General features: G+C 40.3%; 1 protein-coding gene across 3 annotated transcripts in view; it reads right to left on the bottom strand.

The window, feature by feature from the left end:
* The window catches only part of LOC146664033 (rho GTPase-activating protein 44-like), a 99,700-nt gene that overhangs the window by 23,586 nt on the left and 51,841 nt on the right, over positions 1-24,273 (bottom strand). For 2 of the 3 annotated variants that reach the window (XM_085417039.1, XM_085417037.1), the window contains exons 1-13: positions 21,627-21,739; positions 15,743-15,782; positions 15,011-15,130; positions 13,279-13,355; positions 12,510-12,621; positions 11,832-11,908; positions 9,699-9,816; positions 8,615-8,683; positions 8,447-8,528; positions 6,942-7,069; positions 4,664-4,775; positions 2,209-2,290; positions 2,031-2,111 (exon numbers count right to left, since the gene is read on the bottom strand). In XM_085417039.1, the coding sequence (XP_085273165.1) occupies positions 2,031-2,111; positions 2,209-2,290; positions 4,664-4,775; positions 6,942-7,069; positions 8,447-8,528; positions 8,615-8,683; positions 9,699-9,816; positions 11,832-11,908; positions 12,510-12,621; positions 13,279-13,355; positions 15,011-15,130; positions 15,743-15,782; positions 21,627-21,691 (1,163 nt within the window). In that variant the 5' untranslated portion in view covers positions 21,692-21,739. Of the gene's footprint in view, positions 1-2,030; positions 2,112-2,208; positions 2,291-4,663; positions 4,776-6,941; positions 7,070-8,446; positions 8,529-8,614; positions 8,684-9,698; positions 9,817-11,831; positions 11,909-12,509; positions 12,622-13,278; positions 13,356-15,010; positions 15,131-15,742; positions 15,783-21,626; positions 21,740-24,273 lie in introns of those variants that run through there. The other variant, XM_085417038.1, reaches the window with a different exon arrangement.

The following is a 24,273-nucleotide window of genomic DNA, read 5'->3' as shown; positions in this document are numbered from 1 at the left end:
CTTTCTCCACACTGTTTCATAAAGGTCAGAGTTTCTCTTTTCTGGCAGGTGGTGATAAGTAGCGCACAATGAATCAGCCTCCTGAAAGCTGGAAATCATTTTTCAGCTTTCAGGAAGCAAACAGATACCAAGAAGTGACTGAAAATGAAAGAAGAAAAATCCTCGAGAATCAATAGAGGTAAAGCGATATAGCTACGAGTTATTATCTCCCGACTCCACAGCTACCCTCTGATCTACAGAATGGTATTATCTGTATTGTTTTTGGTTCACGCTCAAGTTTCTGAGGAACATTATTCCAGTGTCAAAATAAATAAATATTGTTGCCAATAGTGAAGTGATAGAAGGAGGCCTAATCACAGATTGTTGGTTTAATAGTCTGGCTGCCACCATCTCGGCTTTCATTAATCTGAACCTGACCTTATTTGAACCAGTACTAAAGCTGGCTAGTTCAGGTAGACAGTGATATTAAAATAGATGCTAATCACGGCTAAAAAACAGGTGTGAAACAAAAACCTTTGCATCTCCTCTGAACAGTTGACTCCTGTCAGTGTTATTTAGAAGAGAAATAAGCATATTTCACAGCCTGCTACAAAAATATATTTGGTTTTGCCTCTTTTGCCACAAGCGTACTGAGGATGTATGTCATATATCTCTAGTTTAGAAACTACAGTGCCCCCACTTCACACACTCGCGCTACGTTCCCATATCACGTTTTTTCGATTTCTCTGTAATCTAACAATAAAGTTTGTTAAATCTTATCACTGTGTCCACTTGAGTCTGCTTGTGGGTTCACTCCCATTTACTGGCCACTGTGACAGTAAACTAGGTCTGGTCAAAGAAGAGTATAGTCTAGTGTACTCTAGTTTAGTCTAAACAAAATGCTCCCAACCTGTTATCCTCAATAGTGCATAACTTAAAGCCTTAAAACAGCAGTAAAAGAAATGTGTTACTGGCGGCAAAGACACTTATTTCTGCTCTAAATTTGGGCATTTTGAGGGGATTGATCTTAGACTGTACCAAAAAGATGGGCTTAGCCTCTGTGATACATTGTGGAAGTGTTTGGTCACCATGATGGTGATTTGGAGCCAGATGTGACCATATTTAGACAATAAGTTGCACTTCTAAATTATCAATAACTAGCTTTTTTATGCAAACTGCAATCATACTCATAAAATCTACATAAATATGTGCAACACATAAACACACATACCTGCTAATTAGCCTAAATCACATAAATATACTGGAATTTCAGTAACTATATGTGAGTCACAAATGTCTTGGATGGTCTATTCTTCACAACAAGTCAAACAGTTTGTTGGATAATAAAAAAAGGCATAAACCAACTGTAAAAGTCCAGTTCATTGACTAATTAGCAGCCATGAGGCTAAGGAGAAAACAACTGGCAACAACTCCTCACCAATTAAAACCACTGAGCTGCCCTCATACAGTTTTTATAACTGAGGGAAACTGTGCCCTGAGACCACAGCTGATTGTAAACATATTCCTGCTTTAAAGTTGGGCATTTTAACATGAGAGTCTGTGGGGACTGACTGCCTTTTGGCATTTGCCTCAAGTGGCCATTAGAGGAACTGCAGTTGTTGGCGCTGGCTTATTTTGCAAAGCAATTTTGATTTAGGTTTTTCTAAAGATTTCTCTTTGAACTTATTTTACACACTACAGATGCAACAGAAACACTCAGGGACAGTCAGCAAAGATACAGGTGACAGACTGGGGGACTCAATGATATGAACATTTTGGCCCAGCTATTTCTGACCATCAGGTCACTTTGTCATGTCTTTGGTGGTTTCCTTCAGTTAAATGAACTCCTCTTTATAGGCAGAGCCAGCCAGTCTTATATGCAGTTATATAAGGAGGTAAGGCGGAAAATAGACCTGATTCCTTCGATATGCAGTTAAAAAAACCAAAATGAGACTGACTGGGATGTTTCAGCTGGTTAACCAGATTATTTGGCCAATATATGAAAAAAGAGAGAACCAGGAGGGGAGTGAAACATGGAAATGCTGACTCACTTAAAGTTGGTGTTGTTGGCTGAAGGGAGTTTCTCACAGGCATTGAACAGAGCCTGCAGGCGCTTGTCTTGATCTTGAATGCTGCAGGACAACATGAAAGATTGGTTATAAAACAACAGTAGGTCGAAGAAATGTCTTTAACACGAAGATGGCAACATTGGTCTGAGATGATACACACTTTGAGGCTTGGATCCAGTCATTGTAGAGTTCAAAGGTCATTAATGGTTCAGGGAGCTCGCGCAGGTAGGACTTCAAAGCACCTGGAGAGAGCACAGCAAGAACCATGGTAAATACATGTCTGCACCCGTGTATTTCAGCACATAGAAGCAACCGTAGAAGGAAAGAAAGAAAGGGAGAAAGATGGAAACAAAACAAGAAAATAGAGAAGCAAAGAGAAAAAGCGGGAAAGAAAGTAAAAGGAAGCAAGTAAGGAAAGAAGATCGCAAACAGGCAAGGAAGGAAATGAAGAAAGTAAAGACATTTATCAAGAAATAAACAAACCACCAAACAAAGAAATAGAAACAAAGATGATAAACGTTTTGAAGCAACCATCTGCTCCATGATTAGTGCTTCAGCGTGGACTCTGTCTGATCCAGCCGAGCCCAGATCTGATCGTATGTACTGCATGAGAGTGAGTGTAATTTCCTGCAGCTCACTGCACAATGGCATTAGATTTCAGATTAAATCACTTTATATAGGAGCACATCTTATGTGATGTGTATATATTCAAATTCCAGGCTGAAAGGCCTTCCTTGCCAGCAGTCTCCATTACTCTGGTCCCCATGACAAAAAGCCAGAGGGATTTTCCATAATTACAAACACAAGTATGTTTATTCAGAACAGAAAATCAAAATCAAATGATTGTTTTCATGACTAGAAAAAGTTTATGTGCCTGTGAAAAGTCTGTCTGTGCACGGTTTGTCCTATCAAGTGCTCAGAAATGAGTCCCACTGGTCTACGCAGCTATCCTGTAAAACTACACAAATCCACATCGAGCTTCCGTCTGACCAGAACTGAGTTTTCCTTTACTGATGAGGAAGGACACAGCTGACCGGGTTTCACTGCGACGTGTCGTCTTCTCTCTTTGGCCTGCCGCTTCCATTCCCCAGAGGGATGGACGACAAACAGCTGTGTATACATATGCATATACATATAGGTGGTGCACTGATGGTGCAAAATAAATACCTGCAGTTACACTGAACCAGGGCTTCCACCTCCTCCTCCACAGTGGGACGAATTAAATTTGCTGGTGGAGCTGACCCAGTTTAATATGGGACCATTAAAGGGGAATAGAGCGCAGAATAGGACATTTTCTCCACATGCTCCGGTGAGCTGTGAGTTAAATTGAGATTTAATGCTGCATTATTCTGCACTGGTTGAAAATGACTCTTTTTTTCTGACTTTCATACTCGGCTGAGAAATTAAAATCTTCACTGTGCATCAGAGAGGTTTTCAGTTTGTTTGTAAAAGCAAAGATTTAATAGTTTGGTCATGAAACAATTAAGACACATTTTTCCAACAGTAGTACGACAGCTAGGCGAACAAACACAGGACTTAAATGATCTGGCTTATATACAAAAAATAAAAAACTGCGTTTTTGCTACAATATTCTGTTGCAAAAAAACAACCCAAAAACACAAGGACATCCGTAAAGTACGGCGGTTTCCTCAGCAAAGAAAACCAAAGAAGCCACTGAACATAAAACAAATGTTTTTGAAAACACACTGACAAATAATTTACTACAAATGCTGCAGATGATTATAACTGAGAGCCTCGTCATTTTAGAAATAAAAGAAAGATTACTAGCGAGACACCTCTCTGTGCTGAAAGGATGCTTACCATTAAGTTTTATTTTTCGATAGAAAAACAGCCGGTGTGATAATTTTAAGAAAAATGCACTTGTTTTTAAGATAAAAATATTTTCCACAGCTTGTAAAAAGCTTTTCATTTGGAGATGTATGGTTTTCATCTGACAACAGCAATATGCTGCTGCAGTAAAAAAAAAAAGATCAATAACAGCATCATAAAAGCTTGAAAGCTTTTCTTTCTTTTGTAGTTTGTCACAGTGCAGCTTTAAAAGCGAATACGTGACAGAAACAAAAAGACGTTTTTTGTTGCATCCTCTCCAGAAGATGAAGAATCTGTCTGACACTAATCCCAGTTATATTTGGAATTTATCACTGGGCATTTCTTGGATAGTTTATTGAAAGTGGAAGAAAAACACTTTGCTTTGTCTGCAGACACGCGAGCAGTGACCACAGAAGCAAAGTGAATCCTAATCGAGCCTCAAGTTCCTGTGTCACACCAGCAAAATAACCTTTAAGAGGAAATTTACTGCAAACAGCAGCAGGAGAAACAAAGACAGGCAGCAGAAGGGATTAAAAATGTTTCTTTGATGCGAGCAGCCTGATTATGATTATATTCATTCATTGACAACAGGAGGGTAGCTCAGCATAAGGAAAATAACAGAAATGTACAGAAACTAGACTCGAACAAGCCAACGGGGGCCAACTCATAAATCTACCCCTGTGAGGCAAATTTCAAGGGATTATCAGTTGTCATGGGAACACATGATGTACAACCAGGAGGCAGGGAGGAGGTCTAGGTATGTGGCAGTGTTGATGATAGCTCACCTGCGATGGCGTGTGGGTCTGCGGAGTATTCTTGCACGTCTAAAACCCCGCAGTCCAGAGACGCCTTCAGCTTTTTGAGTTTGGAGGCCGAGGGAGCGATTCTGAACAAACCCTGAGACACAGAAACGAAGCCAAGGTCACTTAACTCCAACAGCAGGAGAATTACACAGGCTGAATTTATTTTGTGTTACAAATGCCTGATTCTCTTAGTAGCAGAAGAGTGTAAAATGCTACATTAAAAGTCCAGCTTTCAGAATTAAAGGTGTCATTTCCCATTTCATCCATCCATCTATGCTCTACTTCTTATCTGAGTCACAGGGCAGCACTCTGAGCAGTAAAGGCTTCTTCCATTTGATACTGACACCCTCCTAAAACACCCTGGTGTGGGGTGGTTGACCCATAGTTTTGAGTTTTGGGCTTCTAAGTTCTGTTCTGTAGTCACTTCATGTTGTTTCTTAGTTGTCGTGTTTTTCTGTTTTGTTCCAGTTATCTATGTTAGTCCTCCGTTCAGTTTACTCTGCCTCCCTGCTGTTCCTCGTGTATTGTTAAGTATTCGTCTGTTCCTCTGTTTAGTTATTTCCTGTTTTATTTTGGTAGCCTTTGTCTTGTGCATTGGTATTTTGTTGTGCTTTTCCTGTCTAGTTTACCTGATTTGTTGCAGCTGGGCTCCCTGGTATTTCCCATCTCCCTAATTACCTGGTGTGTTTTTAATGTTACCCTCTCTGATGGTTGTGTCTCCTTGCCTTGTGTTCACTGAGTTTTTGCGTGGTTTGAATTTCCTGCTCTGCATGTAATTTGGCTTTCCCTGTATTGTAAAACACCAGGATTAAGGATGCATTTTGAATTCATTTCTGGATTTGTGAGTGCATTTGGGTCCAAATCCTGGCTGCTACACAACCAAACCTTGTGCTGGGGCTGCTGCGAGGTCTTCTGAAGCTTAGACATGTTTGAAAGACCTTGTCGAGAAGGTGTCCAGGAGGCATATTAGGAAGTTACCTGAATCATCTCAGCTGGTTCCTTTCAATGCTCCTGACCCTAATCTCTAAGGCAGGTTTGAAATGTATGTGTACACACAGGCTTTACCCCTAACACCTGATATGTAATTAATGGGTTACCTGTAGAATTTTTGAGTCACGTTTTCACTTTGTTTCTAGTAGTTTTAATGAAAAGTTAAACTTTTCAACCAAATCACGTCATGTCATAGTCAGGAAGTGACGTGGTTGCTTGTGCAGTTTGCCATCAAAACGAAGGAGAAATTGATTGTAGTGATATGTGATCACCTCGCTGTACAGGAACAAATATCGTAACCTGCAGCTAGCATGGCTCAGTTAGTTTGTCTTGTGAGTGAGTGATTGTCTGTATCACTTTATTCTCACTTTACTCTTTTCTTTCACCCTCACCATCCAGCAGGTCACAGCACATATTTAACCCTCCATGAGCCTGGTACTGCTGGAGGTCTCTTCCAGTTAAAAGTGGGTTCTTCCTTCCCACTTTTGCCAAGTGCTGCTCATTAGGGGATAATTTGATCCTTGGGATTCTCTCTGTAATACTCTATTTACCTTACTATAACAAACACCTTGAGGCAGCTATTGTTGTTAGTTAAATAGCCCTAATCATCTGGCATGTGTGAGTACTGCCCAAGTGAGAGCCCAGACATCCTTAGCACCCTTACAAAGCCAGCCTCTGCAGTTTCTCTTGTTTTTTTGAGTCACCCACCCACAGTTTATGGTCATAGATGAGAACAGGAATGGATATTGACCGGTAAATCCACAGTTTTGCTTTCATGCTCAGCTCGTTGTTCACAACAGCAGATGGATACAATTTCTGCTGCACCAATCCATCTGTCAGTCTCCTGCTCCACTCTCCCTCACAAGACACTGAGATCCACTTGGTGCAGCAGCACTCGGAGTGGGTGCTACATCCTTTTCCAGCTGAGAGAACCATATACTTGGACTTGGCGGCGTTAAACCTTGTTCCAGCTGCTTCATGTTGGGTTTCATAAAGCCAACAGCAACACAAATTCTGCAAAAAGCCGATCCTGTAACCACTGAATCAGTTGCTTTTCAGACATATGACATTACTCAATTATACCTATGGATGTATTAATGTGTGAGCATTAGTTTAATGTTCCAGCTGATTATTCGTTTCAGGCTTGGCCCCCGATTAGATTTCCCTCTGGTAATTAAGACTGACTTCATCTCTGCGGTGACCTCTGCAACATTTCACACCCATAAATGTGTTTCTTGTGTGTCGTGTGAAAAGCGACCGGTTTGTTTACCTCCTCCTGCATGCCACACTCCAGCAGCATGGTCACACAGGCCTCAATGGGAAAGGCAATATCTCTCCCGCTGAGCGCTAAGTGCTCCTCTAATGGCTTCCCGTAACACGGTTTCTCCACCCAGGTCTCTGTGAAAACACACACACACACACACTTAGAGTTATTCACAATCAAATGCCCAGATCATTCTGCAGCAGCTCTGCTTTTATGATCTTATGACTGCAGCGATTCAGAGTTTATCAAATAATTTTTTTCCAGACTGCAAAGCGATGCCAAAACAAATGCAAGGTTTTCACTATATGCAATAGTTTCCAACCATACCATTACAGAGTTATACTGTGAATGCCGTAGTTAACAGAGACAACAGTTATTTGACATATTTTACTGGTAAAATGACAAACTGCGCTAACAAAAACACATTCATGGATAACATGACTCAATCACTCGGTCATCCACTCTATCAATATATAAAGATTTAATATGATGTTGCAGAAAACAACACAGAGTTTCACACACAATTACTGTAATCACATTACATTTTCCTGTTATGTAGTAATCAAGTGCATTACAGTACTAATTTAAGTTATTAAACTACACCTGATAGTCACAATTATGTTGTTGCTTGAGTTTTACAAGTTCTTTTCCCTCCATTGAGTCGTTTAAAACCAGACTTATTTTACCTTTGATTCTCTCTGATTTGCTCATTTCGTCTCCTGTGACTTTTCAGCCACGACTGTATATGTTTAGCACCTACTAACACGTAGTTGACTTATTTCTTATCTGTTCTGTGTTTTGTGGAGCAAATTTAACAACAGAAACTACTCTGCTCAAAATAAGTTAGGGAACACTTCATCATCGCATTACAACACAAAGCCAGTTACACTTCAGGGACACCAATCTGTCCACTTAGGAAGAATAAACCACTGTGGACCCATTTCCGCTGCTTTGGTGCAAATCAAAGTGACAGCAGGAAAATTTTCCCTCTTTATCCCTCCTGGCTGATTTTTGTCTAGTTTTTGCTTTTTGTTAGTTTCTTGTCTCTATGTCTAGGGCTTTTATTGTGAAAGGAAACACATGCATATCATCAAATCAGGTTTCTGCTCCAGATTGGACATTTTGGTTTCTATTAAAGCAAAACACTGTAAAGTGTATCATCAGAAATGTAACAATTAACAATTAAATGTAACAAATTAAAAAAATTTAAATTCTTCATGTTTAGTGGTATATGTGAAGTGAATGGGGCGACACTACAACTTCCATCAGGCATGAAATAACTTCAGTTAATGTTATAAAGAAATTCTCAGCAGCGTCAAACCAGAAAACACAATGTAGGTAAATGGGTGATAAAAGCACTTGAAAGGATAAAGCACCACTTTCATTTGTACAGCCCGACACATTGTGTTTACCCATTGTCGCTGTAATATGGACTACAGCAGAGGCAAATGTAAGCAGTTAGAGAGAAAGAATAACAAAATAAGACTGCAGCATGTTGGTCTGAGACTCACCCTGATGAGCTTTGATCTGAGGCAGAACACTCTGAAGCAGCTCTAATGACTTCCTGTGGTACTCTGCCTGGACTTCTATCAGCTAGACAGAGACAGACAGAAAAAGGCAATCTGTAGAGTGTGTTTCTTTTTCTTTTTTGTCTGTTTTAGAGACGTGAGTGCACTTACTGTCTGGAAGTAGCTTGCATAGTCAATTTCTTTGGCCACAAAACTGTACATGTCTGCTGATAACTGATCCTGAAAACACATTTTGAAACATAGAACGCATGAAAAACAAAAAGAGACACAAGGCATGTAACAGTCTGAAAAATGTGTTTTTGTAGTTCAAACTTTTGTCTATTTAGAGCAGGTGTATTATTATTATTATCATTTGATATACTGTCACATTAAAGAGTCCTTAGAAAGCATGGCAACTCAATTAATGTAGCTGAGAAAGAGCCATTATTAATGCCATTAGATACACTGATACAAATCAAAATATATGCTTCAAAAAGTGTTTAAAATAATTATTAATATAATCAAAGTACTCTCATATTTTTGGGAATACCTAAACCCAGAACTTCACACTAATTTATGGCTACTTGAAGCCAGCTAATAGCTAAAAGTGCTCATATCTGTATGTATAGAAGTTAGGTTAAAAAAAATCTCTCCTCTTTCTTCTATTTGCTCAAAGTTTGAAAAATTTTGTTCTATATTCTTCTGCTGAAAGTGGAAAGTTTGTCTGTTCTCACCTCATATCAGATTCAGTTACACACATTTGTGCAGCGTTAGAATACCAATCAGGTAAAGCGCCAAACTGTGCTGAGCCAAAAAAGCCCAAAAACTCTATTTTGGTTTTGTAATTTCATAAATGACAAATTTCACAAAACTTTTGCCTTTCTTGTCTACGAGAGATAACATATCATGGCTGACTAGGATGCCTATAATGACGCGAGTCATTGCTTATTGTAGTAATTACACATGATTTCCTTGTTTCCTGTATATTGTGCACATAATAGGTCAAACGGTCCGTTAAAAGGATGTATATGCACATGCAGGATGTGGAAGCTTGAACACTCTTGGAAGCAAGAATGGGCTATTTCAGGACATTTATAAATATCCTTGTAGGTTCACTTTACAAAAACATCAACAAAAAAAAGATGACAACAATCTACTTGATACATATAACAACAGCCTAGATAGATAGATAGATAGATAGACTATGACTGGCGCTATGTTAGTTAGTTTATTGGGATAAAAAGTGATCACTGACTCGACAGATCTCCATGCGGTTGGCTGCCTCCTCCATCTCTTCCCTGAGGTGGTCGGCCTTGGCTCCTGTTGGCTGCAGGTTGCTGGACAGTCCAGAAGATTTGGTAGACTGAGTGTACCTGTGAGCAGAAGGTAGGTTTCAGTAAGAAGTGAATTTGAGTCACAAAAGTATTCAGGATTTTTTTAGGGCAGCATGTTAAACTGTTAGAAGGCATTTTTCTTTGCCTTTAGCAGATCTAGACTTTTGTTCCCGAGTGAGAAAAGCGTTGACAGCGAGACCTGACAGCTACTTTAACAAAGTGACTCACATAAACAAATCAAACTGTTGAAGGCAATGGATTAAGTCTGTGGCTGACAAAATACTAACACTTGTCTTTCTATATACCCTCATTTATTCAGCTTAAGCTGTTTTGTCTTTTAAGTATTGCTCTCAGACTCTCCTCTTCCCCCTCCATCCATCTGTCTGTCAGTGTAGATAATGTGTAGAACTGCCAGAGGAGCTCAGCACACGGCAGCATAATGGGAAAAATTGCTTTAGATTTGGGTCACTAAAGAACTGGCTGGCTGGACCGCAGTGAGGAAAACAACATTTCTGCATGTCACTGCTCAAAATGGCAGTGAATCAGCTGAAAGAAACTGTGGCAATTGCACGTTTCAAACAGGATCAGGCACTACTGACTTTATTCTGCATCAGCTAGACACCATTAAAAGTTAAATTTACCTGAAAGTTAACTGAAGTTAAGAAATAGCTGCATAAAAACCCTCAAAGTTACAAAGCCAGTGCAGCTGTGAGACATCAGACCAATCCTCTGCAGAGTAAAACGGATTATGTGGTGAGTTATTAATGCATGTGTATATATTAAAGCTGGATGCAATCGATTGGTTTAAGAGGCCACATTTGCGAAGCCTCGAACAGCTGCCACCTTAGCTTTTTGAAACCAAACATCACGCGCAAGAAACCGCGGGACAGTCCATGCTCATATCGTGGACATACCTTGCTTTACTGCCTTTCTGGACACTAATGGGGACCATAATTTAAAAACTGAAAATGATGTTGTTCTTATTAAGACAGTAGTGTCAAAATGCATCAAGAGCCCAGAAGATCATCGAAGTACATGGAGGACATTTACAACACACGCCGCCTCAGCAAAGCCACCAGTATCTGTGTGAACCCCACACGTGCATCACACATCTGAACCCCTCCTCGCGAACACCCAGAGACATACGAGCGCTTAATGAGCCCATCATGTTTGGACTATCTCACTGCAGCCGATAAAGCTCACAATCACAGCCTCATCTTCAACAATTTACACTAATGAGCTATATTGGCAGATATTTTATATTTTTTTAAAATTTTAATTAGTTTACCAAGTTTCTAAGGAGAAGTTCCTTTTGTATCTCATTGGACTGTAAATAAAGGAATTATTTAAATCCATAAACTAATCAGGAAAACAATTCCTGAGTCACAGATCAAGGGAGTCTATGGTTGCTTTCCCGTAGACTTCTATACAACAAATGTCTTTTTGTGACCAGGGGAGTCGCCCCCTGCTGACTATTAGAAAGACTGCAGGAAGCTACATCCGTTCTCTAATTTTATAATCTGATATAAAGCACTCCTATGTCAACACAGCCATAAAATCAGGCTTAGAAAGCCTCTATCCAATTTTGTCCTCTAGCATTTAGTTCTAGTCAAAAATAATAAACAGCACCCTCAAAATAAAAGTCCGCTTCTACAGCAGCTCAGGAAGTAAAGGTTTCATTTCAGTGTTTGAGCCTATTGCTCTAAACACCTTCACACTGATACACAATCTGTTTAGCAGGAAGTGTGAGGAGGAATCAGCCAGTGGTCTGTGGTATTTGAAGCACGAGTGTAACAGCTACAGACATCAGTATGAAGGTCCACACTGAGTGTGTTCGTTACAGAAAAAAAGGACAGTCTGGTTTAAAGTGAGGTTTTCACACACGGGCAGCAGTCTGCGGTGTGAGACAGACGGCGGCGTCACGGTGTGCAACAAAATCCCAGTGACATTCAGTGGGAAGCTGCACAGCCAGTCCATTCACAGCTGATGGAGTTTCTCCGATAACAGCCAAGCCTCTCTCTCACACACACTCACACACAGAGAAACACACTCACCGTGTGCGTGCAGAATCCATGTCCAGGACCAGCTTCGCTAAATGTTTCCTTTGTTTCTGGATATTTGGGATTTCCACCTGAGAGGACAGAGCAGAGATTTTCCTTCAGTCTGCTGTGTTAGTGTGAAAGAGGACAACAAACAGCCTCAGTATTGTGAGGCTTTGCACCTGTAGCAGCAGAATCAGTCTGGGCAGCACTTTCTCATTCTCATGGAGATTAGCTTACTGGCTAATTTGCAGAGCAATAAGTAGAGTTCATCAGAGAAGTCCCGTGTTTGGGGACTGGAGGCAGGAAGCTCCAATCTTCTTGCTATCAGTTTCTAACTTTTTATCACTTCAAAGTATTTTATTCATAGATACAGGGCACCTTAATGAGCAAAACTACACAACAGTCCTGTCATGCTGAAACAGCTCATACCTCGTGTGAATTAGTTGTCGCCCCCTTTCCTTCTTTTCTATTTTTCTATTAAAAAAATAATGAAAAATAAACCATTTTTATAATGTTTTTCTGCCCTGTTGAATTTCAGATGCTCTATAATCATATCACAATTATATTTCCACTTTTTCTTACCAGGACGCATTTTGGACTCCTTTTCTAATCAGATGCTTGCTGTTACTGCTGTTAATGTGACTGGAGCTCATTTATTAAACAGTTAGTCGCACGGCATTGTTTCTGTACCTCTGCGAGCTCGTACAAGGGTTCGGTCACGTCCCTCTCGATGGTGAGCTCGAACAAGATGAGCTCCTGAGCGAGCTTTTCCTGCGTGTCGCCGCAGAGCTTCAGCATCTTTCTGCAACAGGAAATATCACAGCGGATTCACCGAGTGCAACATACGCAGGTCAGTCAGTGTTACAGCTCGCTTCCTGGTTTGTAATATTGAGGTTTCTCTTGAATCACTGTGAAAAACTCATTTCTTTATAGTTTGCTTCTATAATATCTGTAGTTGGACACTGGCTGCTTTTTCACTCATGCTCAGTACAGTTCTTGTACCTAACCATTTTCAAATTGTTGTTTTAAGTCACTTAAAGTGACTCATGACTCAATCAAGCAATAAAAATGCAACTCAGACATTAAACCAGTGTTGTATCTGCACATAATAAACAATTATTAACTAGCAAAGAACCTTGTTTGTTGCAAAAGCACATAATTTCTTCCCATTTCTTTAGTTGAAGCCGTCTGACAGGCATAAAATACTATTTTTGCACCAACGAGGTGACTTCTAAAGAATGTCATTATATATCATTACAGATATTATTATTATACTCGGGATGTGAAAAGCAAATCAGTTCTGGGTCATAAAAATGTTCCTCTCTGCATCAGCCTTTCCAAACAAAAAGTTTCCAATCTCATCGATGATCAACAATAATGTAAATTAGTGTGTGTGTGTGTGTGTGTGTGTGTGTGTGTGTGTGTGTGTGTGTGTGTGTGTGTGTGCGCGTGTGTTTACCCTAGCAGAGACTCGTCTCCGAGCACAGCTGCCCCCTCCACCATACATTGTGCTAGCGTTGCGAGCGGAAGCTTTTTCTGCACAGAAACACAAACAGTCGATGAATCAGCTGCAGTTCATAAATAAAACCACAAACACAGAGAAAACATCATAAAAGCATACGAAGATTATAAATTATCTTTAATATAAGTACCAGAAGTTAAAACACGTGCTCATGTCACATCAGTTCATCACTTTTTCAAACTTTTATTTTATTTTTAATTAATGAATTTTAAAAAAGCTTATTTTTCTCTCTTTTTTTCCTTGGCCTTCTCACGAGTTACTGTCTTGGTTCCATCTTAAAACATCTTCATCTCAGGCTCCTCTAAGCTTTAGGATGAAAACATTTTTAATCCAGTGAAGGATTAAAAAGATTAACTTTCCACAACACAAATGGCACATTATTGTGCAGCACTTGAATATTTTGTCACTCAGTCTCTTGGTTTGCAGGAAAATATTTTCTCTGTTTGTTTTTTTAAACATTTACTGGAGGATGAAACATGCTTTCCAATATCGTTGCTAATCACCTGTCAGTGTCCTTCTGTCCTCTCTGAAAGTCTTAAAATTTAATTTGTCATTAGGAAAACGTTTAGTCTGAGTTGTTATGAAATTACTGAGAGCACAATGAAGAAAAACTGGATAGGTAGAAAATGATTCATTTTCATTCTATTCCATTAAAATATAACAATGAATATTAAGTTGTGGCTGCTGCTGATTAGCATGCAATGTTTTTAAAACAAATCAATAAGACAAATGAAGAGCAGCAGCATGCTCTGACTGTAGAAATAAAGCGTAAAACATGCCCAGAGGGCAGATAAGTCTGCTGTTTACACCAATCCTGGAACATTTTACTTTGTATACTAAGATTTAACCGCATAAACTTCACTGCAGTATAACAACTATTGATCGATTTATTCAATTCATTTGAGCGTACACACAGGCCTCGATTTGCTTTTCTTGTGTTACTAACCATCGGTCACTAGTGGACATTCCAGACCCCCGGTTGCCTAGGTAACCCTCTAACGCATTTACCAACTTGTCATATGTCCGTCAACAGTGTTCTTTGCTGTCACTGGTCAGTGATACCCAAATTCTTACCACCTCTCTGCCCTTTCATATACATAAATGTAAAGCCAGAGGCAGAGAGACCAGCAGCAAGACCACGACACAGAACAGAGCAGGCATGAATGACAGCAGATGTGCCACTGAATTAACCAGCATGAAAGGATGAGCTAGGTAGAAGGTGGAAGTGGGTTGCAAAGTGGCCTGCAGATAACCATTAAATGTATGCAGACTAAAGCTGCCTACAGAAGCTGCCCTACGTGAGATTCGTCAGTAGGATATGAAGAAAGGTGTCAAATGAGCAATCAGTTTCTTCTTCACGTTTCTTCTAAGTCCCGTCGTTGTTGGACTTTTGGATGAGTTATAAAAAGATTCACGTCTTCTCTGAGGATTGGACCTCCCAGTGATCGTTTATTGGTTAGGCAAATGTGTAAACCTACCCCATCATATTTATGGCTCCAACCTAACATGGCCAAAATACTAAGGCTGTAAAAAAAAATGTATATGGTTGTAGATCATGTGATTTGTACCTTGATCAGCACACAAGCCCACACTGGTACGGTACAGCTCAGCTAAAATACCAGATGACAGAAAAGGTTTTATCAGATTTGTAGTGTTTATTTTCTCTCACCGAGGGTGACCTGACAGACTTCTTGTCCACGTCCACGCCCTGCTGGCCCTGCAGACAGGCGGTCAGCTTCTTGTGTGTGCTGTGGGAAACCTGCTTCACCAGCTCCAGACGTTTCTCCACCTGAAACACACACAGAAGGGAAGGAAGACAGAAAAGTCAGGGCACAGGCCTCAGCCAGAACCATGCACACACTGTGAGCTCCTTCCACTAATGCACAGCTTGTGTCAGCTTCAGTTACAGACATGCACTCAAACCTCAACCCAGAACAGGGTTAGATTTAAAAATAGAAACTCCATCTTTCCATCAGAGCTTTTCCCCCAATAAAACAACATCATTCTCAGTTGGTGTGAATGACGCCGCACCATTACCTGTTGGGCTTCAATGCGTCTCATTTCATTATTAAACCAGCTGAGTGGAAGCGATGTGTCTGCCACTCAGAGCATCATTAATCTGATCAATTACAATATCGCACCCCAAATCAATCAGCGAGGACGTTTCGCTTTTTGTCTCGCAAAGAGGTTCAATTTCAGCGTTCGTTAATGTTGCCCGAAGGCAGTTCAGAAAGCCATTAAAAATAACAAAATATATTAAAAAAAAATTCATGCATGCTGAATATTTTGCTCCACTAATGATTTTTCTTGTGAGATTTTTCTTGTGAGAAGCAGTGACTATCGAGCCAAAGAGGAAAAGCATTCGCACAAACACACAGATTCGATGAAGACTCATTAGTACCTGCAGCAGATCTTCACTCAGCACTTCTGTTTTTTCAGCCCTGGAAGAAAAGAGAAGAGCGGCTGTTAGGATGACAGAGAGAGGGAAACGTTAAAATTACAGAACTTGTTATTGTGGGAACTTGGCAAGTAGCGCACAAACCACTCAATCACTGTAATTGCATCATTTGCTCGACTTCTGTGCAAGAAATATAAAATGCTGCAGCTGCCTGGAGCTAATCGTGTAAGAGGAATGTTTATTTTCACAGTTGCACAGGACTCACGCTGGTCTGGTTTAATTACAAAGTCTCAAGTTGGCAATGTGACAGAAAACAGAGACTGACTGACACTTACAACATTTTTAAACTCTTTGACTTATCTTCCAATTATTTTATGGGTTGGGAATTTTTTCTATCCTAATAACTAAATAAACAAATCTAAAAACTATCAGAATCATCTGAAAACACACAAAAAAGCTTCTTTTAGTTCATGGAAAACGTCCAAAAACTCTGCTCCAAAAGTGAGTCAGTCTCCATAGACTCTCCCAACTTTACAGCCAAATAAACATGTTTATAGCCCGCTGCAAAGAAACGTTTTGGTCTCTATAGCTAAAGCTCCAGTCAGATAGTTAGCAACCAGTTGGCAACTGCCGGGCAACCACTGGTAGCTGTGAAAACCTCATCCACACAGGCCTAAAGACCAGTCAGTCCCCTGATGATAAGCAGCTGCTAGGAAAAAATGTGTGTCCCTAGGGCTGGGCGATATGACCAAGAATTCATATCTCGATATTTTTTAGCTGGATGGCGATATAAGATATATATCTCGGTTTTTTTTTTTTAAAGCCATAAGTTAAGAACAAAAAGAGAGTTCTAGTCACACTGTGTCCCAGATGTGGGCGCTTTTATTTACATACAGCGTAGATGTACATGAAGAAATTATTCAAAAATAAATTATCAGCATTTATTAAATAATCATGGTCCATAAATAAAAGAAAACAATGTTTTTTTGTGCATAACAAAAAGCTCACAATTGTGCAGTCAAAATGTAAACTAATAGACGCTGAGCATAGTAACAAAGAGACAGATTTCACAGCTGCACCACGTCTCTGAACAGGTGCCGTTTGTGGTCCTTATACACACACAGTACGGTAATATTACGTTGAAGCACAGTACGTATCACTCCGCGAGGCTCCTCCCCGGTAGCCCTAATCCTCCAAGACAATCCATCAAGTGGTGCAGCTCCGTAGCTTAGCAAAGTCATATTAAAACATTTTTTGACAGATTGCTGAGCGCTGTATACCACATAAAATCGGTTCGCGGTCAGTAAGCACAACCAGAATTCATACATAAGGCGCACTGTCGAGTTTTGAGAAAATGAAAGGATTTTAGGCCGTGCAGCCCCTCCTGGCTGCATGTCGTTAGCGCGGTTAGCTCGTTAGCGCGGTTAGCTCGCTAACACGTTGACGCCGTCCAGCCCCACGCACGGTAACTCGCTAACGGAGATTTTCCGCTTTCATCTTGTCATTGCCTGCAGGTGAAGCTATGGGGGAGGCGGAGTTGTGTTCAGTGAAGGAGAGGCGAGGCCGAGTAACGTTGCGTAGAGACAAAAGTGGACGAAAGAGAGGCAAACCTGCGGCTCCACAAGTATAATTATAACGTAACATAGACTATATCGATATAAACGATATTGTCACATCTTATATCTCGTATGAAAATATATCGATATTTTTAAAAAACTCGATATATCGCCCAGCCCTATGTGTCCCCCCAACCAGTTGGTGAGAGCTTGTTTGCTGTCAGTAGGTGAGATTAGTTCCCAAGAGGTTCTGCCCCAAAAGCCTCTTTAGAGTTGCTTTGGTTGCAACTGGTTGCCACCGTCCCCTGTAGTTTGTATGGAAGACACCAACTTATCTCCAACTAAAAAAAAAAAGTGCAACAAATTCATCCTCAAAGTAAAACTGGCATCTTTTGCAGCACGTTGCTCTCTGAGATAAGACACAGCTTTTATTTTGCAGGTGAGCAGTCTCGCCTTCCGGTCTGTAGCAACCAAAACAATAACAAGGAGATATTTGATGCAGCAACCTTTTTTGTGACTGATCTCATTTACAGTAGCAACAGCCAGCAACCTCCATCAACCGCTCGCCAGCAGTTTCACTTTCGTGTAACTCCACAGGGTGACATTATTTAACTCACAATTTCAGCGTGTATTTAGTTCCAAAACTATATTTTTTAGCGGGGCTTCTGCTTTGACTGATAAGTGGATGCTGAGTCAGGTAACCAGAGCCTATAGCTGTCTGCTAGGCCTCACCTCTGTCAGTTTAAACCACTGAATGTGACCTTTCAACCACATTTGTGCTGTTTGTTATTATTATTTAATACGTTTCTGTCTTGGTGATGCACCCATACAGCTTTTCGATTCAGCTTGCTTGCGTTAGCTGATAACTTAGCACTCCTCTATCTGGATCAACAAATATGCAATAAAATATTATAAAGACACTACGGTGGTGACTCAACAGAAGAAACTACCGGGAACTTCTAGTGACAACAAGAGAAATAACCCTTTACAGAGGCAAAGTGGGCAGTTCCTGATATTCTCAACCGTAGAGTGCAGGACTGAAGTGACTGATATTTGAAGGGGATCTAGACAACTGCACACCTGGCATGGCCATCAGCCAGCAGCCAGCTATGAAGCAACAATTACAGTGTATGTGTGCCAGGGCTTAAGAGTCAAGTCACAAACCGAAATGCCAATGTTACCATAGAAACATGCTCCCAGTGGCAATGCAGTGTTACTGATATTAACTTTGTGTACTGTTGATTATGTTCAGTGAAGATGAAAGGATGTAAGGAGCAGAGGTAGTGAAGGTGGATGAGTTTAAATACCTGGTGTCAACCATTCAAAACAGTTCAAAGAAGAGATGAAGAAGAGAGTGTAGGCTGACAAAGACAGGATACTGGATTAATTTTACATTTCCAGAACTAAGTATGAAAGTATTACCCCAATAAAAATTTATTAAAAAATGTTAATGTTGCCTCTTTCAGAGTCAGACTTTCAGTTAGTGTGCATCAAAGTAGTAAACATATGTATACATATAAGAATGTTTCTTATTTATCTTTTCTTATTGTCAATAAATCCCACATTGACAAGAAGAAAGAATCGCCTCCTCAAGCTGACAATGGTTCATACTGAAGACGCAAGCCTTTAAAAACAACCCACAAATATATCATTTCATTTTCCAGAAAAAAAAGAGCTTAGTAGCCCTAAAACAGCTGCTCTCCGCAGGTTTCAGCAAATGTTTCTCAAACAAGAAGAAATGGAGCTTTTGTTGGAGACTATTATCTGCATCGCATTAATGTACACATGGTACTCTAGTGAGTTTTTCAGGCAGCAGGATGGTGTGTTTGTGAGATTGAACCATTATAAACCAGTGTATGTGTTCATGATAATGAAGAAACATGTCACCCAGTGCAACACTGATGTGTTTTTAATAGTTTCTGCACAACAATGAAGCTCGATAGCACGCAGGAATAAAAACTCTCAAGCTTTAAATGTGCAGACAACACATGGGTGTTGTTGTTATTCATGGGTGTTGTTGATATCAGGCTTTAACTAATGATGAATGATTTTAATCATACCAACGATGTAGCATTTAGAAAAACATATTCTACTCCATTATTTGATCACCAGTTCCTTCAGGAAGCCAAAGCGCCATGCACTGAAATAACACTAACAGACTGCAGCACTGCCTTCAGCAGCAGTTGAACAGCTGATGGAGATCAGTGTGGATATTTCGGATGCTAAGATGACCTGTAGGTTAATAACAAAGACAGCCTCTGGAGGAAAACGTTGCCTGGAGTGTCAGAAAGCCTTTAGACAATAGATCTGATAAGATGCATAACAACAAGCTGCAAATTTAAAATAAGGCAAAACCTGCAATTACTGGTCTTATTTCACCTGGCTAACGTTTGCAGAGATATTTATCTATTGGCATCTTCTTTTAACGCTAATAAGGAAGTTTTATGCATTTTTTAATTGTCCATTTCTTGAAAGTCTCTTAACATTTATGTCTATCTGCTGGTTTAGCATTGCTTACTCCTGCTTTAAAATCACGGGGGTCAGACAAAGACATCTGTGTCCAGTAAAGATGCACAAACCTACCCGTTTGAATTTCAAAATCAATCCAAACACCTGCTAAAACCAAATTTTTGCTCTTTCAAAGTTGACATGAATGCACGACAATTTATAAAGTTTCAAACATCAATCCTGAGATGAAAGACATGAAGGTTACAGTAAGTTTTTTCCCCCCACATAAGTATTTCATTATTTTTTGACAGTTCGAATGCGTTACTGTTAAATTTCCTCTGATGGCTGTTGCAGTATTCCTCTATTGTTGTTCATAAGCAAACACAAAAAGTCCGAGTGTATAAATAGCCAAAATGCTCATTTTTTGTTGCTTGTAAAACTAAACAATGATGAGAAATAGATCCAGCAGTTAAAGATGAACCACAGCATCCTCACCGCCGTACAGGTTCTTTCTTGGGTTAACTTTCCTTCTCTCGCTCTCTCTTGCACATTTCCCCCTGACAACCAGTTAGTTTAACAAAGTTCAGAGAACAGTTAAAACAAATCACAATGCAGATACTCGGAGCTGTAAATAGAACAGATGCAGGCAGATGAGTGGATATAAAAACAGAACCAACAGCATTGAAACTACACACACACAGCTACAGCAGACATTTCTTCTCTCTGTCTGCTGCGATTCAGCCTCACTCACACGTCGATTATACATCAGGCATCAGTTTCCTAAAAGCATCTTAAGACGGTCTTTAGAGCGCTGTAATGCTCAGAGAGAAAATATGTTTGGGAGCTCTGGTTTCAGACTGAACTGCTGCAGACAGAAATGATTGTAACTTGAGTGGCTTATCTGTCACTTATGAGTAGCAAAGTGCAATTTGGTGGGACCAGCTTAGCAAGTGGTTTCAGGTATCAGATCACCATGTGTCTTAATGGATATTTTCACGTGTATTTAACACTGTGCACTTGTGATCTGATAACCACGGATGCACTTGAAAACCAACTGTAAACCGGGCCAAGATAAAAAGACTAACTCTGTACCTTGTTAAAGTTTTTGTTCTGCTGAATTTTATCAGCCCTGATGTTACGCTCTGCTCTGAACAGCCTTTAGCAACTGTTTCAGTTTGTATTCAAAATATCAGTAGCAACACTGATAAACAGGTAAGTGTGAATCACCTGCGGTGCACTTCCTTCACCCTCGCAGACAGAGAAACCTGTTATTAAACAGGCAGATTAGGTTTTACAAGGTCACCTCCAGAGCCTGGAGTCTTAACTACAAGACTAATTCATTTATTTTACAAGGTCATTACCTTAATGCCTGATGTATCATATTTGACAAGTTGAGTTTTGTGAATTTGACATCAGTGTCACAAAAATTAAAATTCAATGTACTGAATGTAAATAGTTGGAACGTACTTACAGACCAGATTTGTGTGACTAAGGTCTTAAATAAAAATATTATTTACAGTTTTCCTTCACAGCAGATTAAAACTGTGTCAAAAGCATCCGTGAATAAAACTTTAAATAAAGCCAACTCTGTCTAAATGCTGGATTAGCAGAAACTCTTTGATGAATAGATGAAAATATGTTATTTTCAGTGTAACTAATATAATATATAAGTTAACACATTCAGCAGCCCTTTGCTTTCTGACCGAGAACACGCACCAGACCAGTCACACCTACCTTACCTGCCTTTCTGAGCAGCACAGACACATGTTCCCCTCTAAATGTACCTACTGTCACATACAGCTATACATTTCACTCAAATTTAGCTCAAATTCAAAATAAAAAATAAAACACAGAGTGAGCCTGCTGTGGCCCAGTGGACTTACACAACAATTCTTTTTCTGCTCGACCTCTTAGTCTTGCCAGAAATCTGCAGCTTTCTCCTCCACATCCCCCCTTCTCACAGAAAGGAGATCACCTGTTTTCAAGCAGGAGTTCTGTGACCACAAAGAGCAGAGAGGAGGTGGCGAAAGTGGGAGGAAGAGAGGGAGGGGAAGGGCGGCGTAAAGAATGAGACCTGACTATCTGGTCCTTTCACTCACTCATCGTCACCAGCCTCTGCTTTATGTTCCCCTCTGTGAACAGATTGGACTTTCAAATATGTACACATTATGTGTTTATGACTGAACAGACACACATCTCTTTCTCCCCAAAAGCCAACATTTTACATTTTGTAATATATTTAAATTCCAAGGGTGTCCTAATAGTTTTTTAGCCCTCAGTACTGAGTAAAAAGACCCATGCTCTGCTTGTATAAGCTGCGCTCTCAGATTCGTACCAGTGGAAACAAATTTATTTTTTCAAAGAATGGGCCATGGAATTTTCCACTGCCAATAAAGTCCAGTTTATCTAGCCTTAAGTGTTAGATTTAATCCTAAAATGTGAGTTGTAGCTTTCACTGTGAGGTGTTATCATGTTGTTTTTTTCACTCTAAAACTAAACATTCAGTTTGAGTCCAGATGAAATATTAAATTAAGTACTTCACTTTTCAATTCAGCACATGGAAACTCGTTATTCTTGTGAAAACATGAATAAAGTTTTCTGTTCTGAAGATTATTCAGACCGTGTGGAGTGGTAGAGGAGATCCCAAATGCAGAGATGTGAAAGCAGACTGAGTGGAACTGAAAGTAAACCCTTTATTGACTGGTTTCAAATTCTACAAGAGGCAAAACATAAAGTCCAACAAGGAAATACTGAAAACTACAAACATCTGAAATATAAAGCAAGAAACTACACAGGGGCAAGTCGGAGCAGCCACTCTCACAAAAGACAAGGGGAGGCAGTGACTATATATACACTGAAGGGCAATCAGAGAGACAGCTAGGGAGACTGAGACGGCTGAACTAAATCACAGAAGAAAAACTTAAAACAAAGCACAAAGAACACTACGTTTCAAAATAAAGCAGGAAGTGTGATAAGTAAACTGGGAAAATACAGACACATGAATGAATTTGACACAAGAGGATGAAACAGTGAGGAAATAATTTAAGAGGAATAAACACCAAGAGTCAAGACTATGACAAGAGCAGTTCTGTGAGGCTGTACTTAAATAAAGTAGCACTATTAAGCCTACCCTTATCATGCTAACATGCTCACAGTGACAGTGCTAATATATCTTATGTTTAGCAGGTATAATATTTATCTTGTTCCATCAATTACTATGTTAGGATGCTAACATTTGAGCCACAAGATGTAATCTCTCCAGCGTGTCCTGGGTGCACCCTGGGACCTCGTCCCAGCAGAACATGCCCAGACACAGGAGGACACAGGATGTCTGAATGTTTCACCTCAGCTGGCTCCTTTTTATGCAGAGGAGTAGCGACTCCACTTTGAGGTGATTGACAGAATTCATCACCCGTCTCTAACGGAAAGCTAATTTCTGCTGCTTATATTGGTGATCTTATTCTTTCAGTCATTACTCAGACTCGTGACCACCGGTGAGAATAAGGGCATAGATCAAACCGGCAAATTGACACCTTTGCTTTTATGCACAGCTCTCTCTTCAACCCATCGCCCTAAACTCCCACTCCCCTAATGCTCCCCTGTGACTCATCACCTCAGTGTGGTGGAAAGGTTTGTGTGTTTCTGTCATTCCATGGGCTTTTATGTTGGTCCCCGTGAAAGCTAAAATAACAAGGGACCAGTTTACCCTGCCAAGGAGAGGATGCCCCCACACTGGAACAAGACCTGGGTAGGAAGCTTGAGGGAGAGTGCTTGGTGGTCTTAGTCCATGGGGCCTGGCTAAGCACAGCCCAAATGTGTATCGGACAGCAGTCAAGACCGGAGGCCCTGATGGTCCAGTCCCCGGCTGCTGATGCTGGCTACTGAGGTTTACAGTTGGGATTTAATGATGTCTCCATGACATTGTGGTGCTGAATGACAGTGTTTCTGTTTGCAGTCACAGTTTCCTGCTTCAGTAACAAAACTGAACTTATTTCTGACACAATATGTACAAACCGCTGCTCTTTCTCTCCCTGAATTCGTCTTCTCTCTGGCACTAAAGAAGTCTAAGCAAGATTCACAGTCTCTGGATTTAACAACGAGATAATGATCCTTATGCAAACACAGAGATACACGCACGCACACTAATGATGAGGTTAGCAATTGCTCACCCGTCCTGGAAAGCCAGTTGCTGCAGAGAGATGGAGATTAATGCACGCGCACACATTGAATCCAAGCATGCTCAAATTCAATGCACATTGTCTCGTTCCCTTTCCTCAGTGACAGTTTTGTAGATTTCACCCAGGTACACACACAAACGTACACATCCACTTTGTCTCTTTCCAGGTGTGACATAATTAATGTGAAGGCTAACACAAGCAAAACAAACTGCTGTCTGCTGTCACGGTGAGTTTTCACACCCAGGAGATAAAAATTCAGACTGTGTGCATTATGTTTGCAAAAGCACCTGCATAACTGAGAATAACAATGTCTAACGGACAGTTGAATAAGTCTTCAGTTTGAACTGTCCTG

The sequence above is a fragment of the Rhamphochromis longiceps genome, linkage group LG8, assembly GCF_057381845.1.
Source record: "Rhamphochromis longiceps isolate RC_006_pf linkage group LG8, R_longiceps_female_GT1.1, whole genome shotgun sequence".
Classification (NCBI taxonomy): Eukaryota; Metazoa; Chordata; class Actinopteri; order Cichliformes; family Cichlidae; genus Rhamphochromis; species Rhamphochromis longiceps.
The sequence above is the reverse complement of the archived record's forward strand: the minus strand, read 5'-3'. Positions and strand labels throughout refer to the sequence as shown.